The 6,829-nt window shown below is 29.9% G+C and overlaps 1 protein-coding gene and 2 long non-coding RNA genes across 3 annotated transcripts; all 3 read right to left on the minus strand.

The window, feature by feature from the left end:
* Positions 1-133: 133 nt before the first annotated feature.
* Positions 134-606, minus strand: LOC112904495. The gene is made up of 3 exons (XR_003231134.1): positions 472-606; positions 304-419; positions 134-249 (listed from the first exon to the last, which is right to left on the minus strand). It is a non-coding gene; the product is annotated as an uncharacterized LOC112904495 (long non-coding RNA).
* A 219-nt stretch (positions 607-825) lies between these two features.
* LOC112904491 (anillin-like) lies at positions 826-2,810 on the minus strand. The gene is made up of 4 exons (XM_025974613.1): positions 2,363-2,810; positions 2,072-2,310; positions 1,648-2,012; positions 826-1,558 (listed from the first exon to the last, which is right to left on the minus strand). The coding sequence occupies exons 2-4, from the start codon at positions 2,301-2,303 to the stop codon at positions 932-934; spliced, it is 1,224 nt and encodes a 407-aa protein (XP_025830398.1). The 5' UTR covers positions 2,304-2,310; positions 2,363-2,810; the 3' UTR covers positions 826-931.
* A 628-nt stretch (positions 2,811-3,438) lies between these two features.
* Positions 3,439-3,652, minus strand: LOC108739258. Its single transcript, XR_001938109.2, has 2 exons — positions 3,609-3,652; positions 3,439-3,554 (listed from the first exon to the last, which is right to left on the minus strand). It is a non-coding gene; the product is annotated as an uncharacterized LOC108739258 (long non-coding RNA).
* Between the last annotated feature and the right edge of the window lie 3,177 nt (positions 3,653-6,829).

The following is a 6,829-nucleotide window of genomic DNA, read 5'->3' on the forward strand; positions in this document are numbered from 1 at the left end:
GGCAACACTTTTGTTAGGTTTTGAATTAGTTTGCAGATTGTGCTGCTCTTTCTTTCTTTTCTTTGGATTTTGCTTCTTATTTACTTGCAACTTATCTACATTATTTTTCTCATGATTTATTTTGGGATATTCCTTTTTTATACTAGAATCTTTGTTTTTGAACTTCGCTCTCAATTTCTTCTTAGAGTTCCTTTTAATCAGTTTATCCTTTTGAGCTTTTTCTACTTTTCCTGTGGATGTCTTTTTTAACTATGTAAAAAGTCTTTAATTAATACACAGAAATATAAAAAACTGAAGCCTTACACTGAAAGTATCCTTCCATATTTTTTCACTAGATGAATCTTTATCCCAATTAGGAGTATGAAACACCTTCATATTTTACTTTTAAATCTCAAAAACTTGTAGTTTCAGGATCTAACCTGCAAAAATTTTCTATAAAAATTAATTTTTCACCTTTACTGTCTGTAGTACTTTTCAACAATAGTAGTATTATTTTAATATCAGCATAAACAGTCTAAATATTATGTAAATTCTTTATTTTATGCATAATTAAACAGAGTATGCCCCAAATTCATCTCATTTTTAAAAAGCTTACTGATGTGAACATCGTACACGAACTTCCCAGCATTATTGAGTCAACATTTATTTAGCCACTAAATAATATATATGTGAACCATTTCCAACAAATTACATTTAAATAAAAATAAAGATTTTAAAACAATTTATTGCATTATGATTTATATTACATCTTAAAACTACAAAGTACATAAGTAGATAAAGCTAAATAATTAATTAATTTAGTAGAACATACGTAGTAGTAAAATTATTGAACAATCATATAAAAAGGCTTTTAAATCATTTATAGGGCAAATAACTTCTTAAAGTACATTACAATAATACATATTAAAGTCATTAAATGTTAATAAATAAATCAAAACGTATACTTCATCGAATTCCAATTTCGTAAATGGGAAAGCACCGAGTTAAGTTTAATTTTCCAGTTTTTCATGTCTGCTAATGTATCAAAAGACAAAAAATATTTAACAAAAATAGTTTCTTCAGTAGAAAGTTTTTCATTGGGAGTTATTTCTATCAATAACGTTTTAGACTTGGAACAAAGCTCTCTACAAGCTTCGCAAATTCGGGAATTAACGCAAAGTGCTAGATCAATATTATGAGTAAACGGTAACATGCTATCATCACATGGATAGTTCTTTTGTTTGATAATTGATCCTTCTAAGTAACACCACATTCTATCCCAAGACAAACTTCCTCCAACTTCATATCCAATGGTAACAAATCCAGATTGTTCTTCGTAAATATCTACCATGGAGTTAATGGCCATGTTTACACTTATATCTAGAGCATTTGCTATACTAAAATTATCCAGTTTAAATGGCGATAAATGTTTTTTTGTTAAAGTTGTAGAATTTAATGTAAAAGAACCACAACAAATAAAAGACGACGATGATATTTGGTAAATTGAAGATAGGTCATACCAGTGCGGAATATGGTTCCATTTTAACATTTTGCGAAAGTTTGGACGAAATTGTTTCTTCTAAAATAAAAAACAAAAAATGTTATGTATTATTAGTTACATTAAAATTCAAACAAATATCATCTGAAAATAATCACCTGGGGACTTACCCTGAACATGTTTTGATGGGAACTTTTTGCGCAGGATTTCTTCGTTTCCAAAAAGTACAAATACATTTTTATTTCGAAGTTTGACTTCAAATTGAAAAATTCAAACTCTTTTTGAAATTGTAGTTTAGATGAATCGTCTTTTCGTTGAATTTCTGAGCATATTACGTCGAGTCCACAGGTGAAAATACAAACATACGATTTTTCAAATTGATTTCGCTTCTTTGAAACAGCAGGAGCTTTTAAATTATTGATTGAAAATCTCAAGTTCCATACGCGTATGTATCCGGAATAGTTGCTGTTTTCCTCTTCACTTTGATTTTCCATTATATTTTTTATTTCTTCGACAAGCGCTTTTTTCCTATGAGCTACACAATAGAGTTAATCTTTAGAATTAATAGTTACAGTGGAAAAAAAAAGAACGTACTAAGGAAAAGTAGCAATTTTTCAGCTTCGATATACTCCTTGCTCTTCTGTACTTTCTTCTCTCTGGTTTTACAAAGTGCGATAATTTTTGAAACTTGCATTATGGTCTGATTTTGAATTACAAGTTGTTGGTTTAAGTTTTCCAGTTTTGTAGCTGTATTAAGGCAATCTTTATTTTCTCCATAGTTAGCCAAAATTTCGGGAAGAAATTTTAAATTTAAAGGGGATTCCATCCTCTAGCTAAAAAATAGAAATTGTAGCAGAAGATAAATAAAACGATAAGAAAACGTACCTGTACAAATAATAAATAAATCAAAACGTATACAATTATTTAATTACGAAAATTAAATAAAAAACTATTCAATACTAATTTTACGACGTTGTGATATGTGCATATAACAACGAACTGTAATCAATGCACATTTGAAATGAGCTACAAAAGATTTTATGAATGATTATCTAAAGGTAGGTACTTGGTATTGATATTGGAAGTTATTTCATTTTGCACTTTCCTATTTTAAATAATCTAATGGTTGTTTGTTTTGTCTGGACTAATACAGGTAATCTCTTTGCATGAAATCATTTTCGAATAGACAAAATAAATATTATTCCATTTGATTATATTATTGCAATTTTAATTTCTGTATTGATAACAGTATTTATCCAAGATTAAAGGATGAAGATGAGACTGTTTACTGTTCAATTTTCGATTATTTAAATTTTATTATTATTAATTCGTAAGTAACTGTATCTATCCTAGAATTACTTATAAATTAATATTCAAAGATAAAAGTTACTAACATAACAACCTACATTCTTTTTATGTTTCTAATAATGATATCCAAAGGATTCAGGGGCCACTTAGTAACCTGCAGCTGATATCCTTCATGATAAGCTTTGTAACTTTCAGGATCAGTTCCAAAGTACTGAAGGGCAGTTTTTCCATCACTAGTATACATCTGTTCATTAAGGTAACGAAATTTTGCACCTTTAAGTTTTGCCATCATTTTTTCTCTGAGACTCATACTTTTCAGGCTTTTTCTAGAAGCTTGTGGAAGTTGTAATTGAACTTTATCTTTAATAAGGGGCTGCTTTAGTTTTTCTTTAAATTTTGTAAGTTTTATCTCTGTTTTGGTGGTTTTAGTATTCAATAAGGTTTTGTTCTTGATGGCAGTTACTGTTTTATTTAGACTCCTCTTAAATTTTGGACTGCTCTTAATCTGTTTATTATAATTATTAATTGCATTGTTAGGTTTTGAATTAGTTTGCAGATTGTGCTGCTCTTTCTTTCTTTTCTTTGGATTTTGCTTCTTATTTACTTGCAACTTATCTACATTATTTTTCTCATGATTTATTTTGGGATATTCCTTTTTTATACTAGAATCTTTGTTTTTGAACTTCGCTCTCAATTTCTTCTTAGAGTTCCTTTTAATCAGTTTATCCTTTTGAGCTTTTTCTACTTTTCCTGTGGATGTCTTTTTTAACTATGTAAAAAGTCTTTAATTAATACACAGAAATATAAAAAACTGAAGCCTTACACTGAAAGTATCCTTCCATATTTTTTCACTAGATGAATCTTTATCATAAGGAGCTAACATCGCAGTACTAAATGTGATACTTCGTTAATCTTTTAAACATTATCAAATAAGATTATTATGGATCGTCAAAGATTTCCTTAGTGGATCCACAATGGTTCCATAAAGGATCCATGATGGCTCCATTATGGTTTCATAATAACTTCATAATTGTTCCTGGAGCATGGATTGAGGATAGCTCCAAGATATCCATGATGGGTTCATAATGGATCCGTAATGACTCCATTAGAAATCCATAGTGGCTTGAAGGTGGATTCATAATGGACCCATAATGGCTTCATGATAATCAACAAATGTCTCTAGGACGAATCCATAATGACCCCAAGACGGAAACATAATGGTTCCATAATAAAAGCACAATGGTTCCATGATTGGATCCTTATGGATTCATGATGGCTCGAAGAATCTATGGAGGTTCATGAATTCATAATAAATTGCTATGACTACTTATTTTATATCCATAATGGATCCGCGATAGCTCCATGGTGAATTCATAGTGACTTTAAGATGGATCCATAATGGCTCCATAATGACTCCATCATGAAAGTACGGGTGGGTTCGAACTGAGGTAAGTGTAACCGAAGATAGAAAGCCAGTCTGCAATTTATTTAACTACGCCAATTTTCCGCAAATTTAAATTACAATAATGTACCAAAAATCTTAATATTCAGGATCGAAGACAAGCCAAAGAAAGTTACAGAACTAATATCTACCGTAATGCATTAATGTACAATTTCTCGTAAAGTCGTTCCTTTAAAAGAATTTTGCAGAGATATAAAAGTTGCTTGCAATAAAGCTTTATCTGAAGAGTACCAGAGCGAGCGAAAAATCGCTTCAGAGCCCAATAACAAATCGAATAAAAGCGACGGTATTAGCTTAAGAGATTAACATTGGCCACTGGGTTTTGTCAATAAAAATAAAATGGCAATCTTTCCAGATCCAGAATCACATATAATGAGATAGGTATTGAATATTAAAATGAAATTGAATACTAAGTAATTTACTACCACATCAAAGGAGACATAGACGGAAAAGCAAAAGAAATCTTCAATCAATTACCCAATTTAAATATATATTTTTCTTCTGTTTATATTTCAAAAGAGTTTACACTACGAATGCTATTTATCAAGGACCTTTTGTTCCTTTAAATTGGTCTACCCTGAATATTTTGGGACAATTGGCACGTCACATTGGATTTTTTTAAGAGAAACGTTGAGATCCTGATAACAAGGTTTGGGATCAGCTTTAACAAATAAATCAATTCTTACAGGGGCGTTCCGGTTCGGGTTTAACATCGCAGGAATAGTATCCTTCTATAGAAGACAAATTACAATTTGTCTCAATTGTAGAATAGGTACCTACGATATATACGTACTTAGAAATACCGTTAGACAGACAAGATATCTGTTTAAGCTCCAAATTGAAATCCTTAATGAATATTTATGAATAATACTCATGGGATGTAGTAGAAAACCAAACTTGGATTGTAAAGGATTAACAGTGATTTTAATCAGTGGTTATATTTAACTTTCTGTTAAAAACTTTTTGAAATTAATATTAATCTAACAAGACTTTAAAGTTACAATAAAAATTATTGTAGAAGGACTAAATTTCAACTTACTTTTAGGTACTTAGGCGCATTACCTCTAACATTAATGAATTTATACAAAAAATGACATTAAACTATAGCTATTTTATAACGAAAGTTTATTGTTACAGAAGTTTATTCCATAATAATACTAAGTATCTGTTCAATTCCTAGTAAAGTAATTTTCAGATAATTATCAAGTAATTAACGATCAAACAATAATTTAGTTAATCATCTCAGCAGCAAAATACCCTTGCTGTATTAATAAATTTTCTTGGATAACAAACGATACTTTTTAATTAAGAAGTAGGTAAGCTAAAGGCTGCTTAATTATTATCATAATTTTCAGTTGCCCTCCTTTTTTTATTGAAGTAATCATCCCATAACGAAAGCAGTGGCGGCTGTTTTTTACTGGGGCATTTTGACAACAAAGTTGAACGAAAAACTTTTTAATGAGAACATCAACAAATTATTAAACATGAGCGTACGATGTCTTGGCTTTTTTTTTGTTTGGGGCACCCAAAATCATTAAATTTTAATAAACGGATTAAATGAAACTCTCACGGAAAATCGCTTAACAAGGTAATACGGTTTTTGAAAACTTTTCTTCTCAGAACATTCACTAGTCTAGTGGCTAGACCAAATTGGTTTGTTCTGAATATGTTTATTGAGAAATCATGTAACAATTATAAACATTATTTGTATCTTTTTTATTCGTTCGTTATGGCACAAGCAGAAAAGAATTTCATACCGATGTATCCGAAACACAATAACTCTAATTCTATATTTCTTTATGATATCTGTTTCCCCAAGGATGTTGTCATCGAAACAAACGGAAAACCCTTCTACATTAAAGCGTCTTTTATTAATCATATTCACATTGAATTATTCAAAAAGTATTAGAGACATTTCATTAAAATTTCATTTATTGGTATCAGCGGAACCAAACAACAAGCATTATAAAGAATGAATTGTAATATTCTCTTTTTCCCATTCATTGTATTTATATTGCCGCACGAAATTAAATTTTCCCGGCCTTATATAAAGTGATGAGGAAAGCCAAAGTTACGTTAGGTATATCCTCGAAAATTATCATTGCAAAAATTGAAAGAGAATCCAATTGAATTTATTGAGTCACCGTACGAGGTGGTAAATATACATACATTTACATGTAACACATTTGAATTTGCTGAGAAAAATATATTCTTGTAGGTTTTACTCCCACAAATTGAAAGGAAGACTTAAATTTAAATATGAGATATATTTGAACCACAGATTTCTGTTACGGTTTAACAAGAATATAAATAAAAACTGTATAAAAACCTTTAGCAATATTTATTACTCTCTAAACGAATGAAATATAGCAGTATTAGCATCTAGCAAGGAGGACCTAGAGATAGCTTTAAATAAAATGGAAGCGGTACTGACAGATCAGTACTGTATGAAAATAAATAAAAGTAAAACTGAAATACTGATATGCAAGGGAAGAAAAAGTAGGGAAAGGGCGAATATAAAGATAGGAGACGAAAAATTAGAAGAAGTGGCTGATTTTAGATACCTAGGAAGTCAGATAAGT

The sequence above is a fragment of the Agrilus planipennis genome, unplaced genomic scaffold, assembly GCF_000699045.2.
Source record: "Agrilus planipennis isolate EAB-ADULT unplaced genomic scaffold, Apla_2.0 scaffold140, whole genome shotgun sequence".
Classification (NCBI taxonomy): domain Eukaryota; kingdom Metazoa; phylum Arthropoda; class Insecta; order Coleoptera; family Buprestidae; genus Agrilus; species Agrilus planipennis.

Bases quoted from the DNA above. Each gene is read 5' to 3' on its own strand.
- LOC112904491 (XM_025974613.1), bottom strand. From the start codon at position 2,303: ATGGAATCCCCTTTAAATTTAAAATTTCTTCCCGAAATTTTGGCTAAC. The intron at 2,013-2,071 runs GTACGTTCTTTT...TCTATTGTGTAG, and splicing joins AAAATTGCTACTTTTCCTTA to CTCATAGGAAAAAAGCGCTT. The intron at 1,559-1,647 runs GTAAGTCCCCAG...TTTTTATTTTAG, and splicing joins CCCATCAAAACATGTTCAGG to AAGAAACAATTTCGTCCAAA.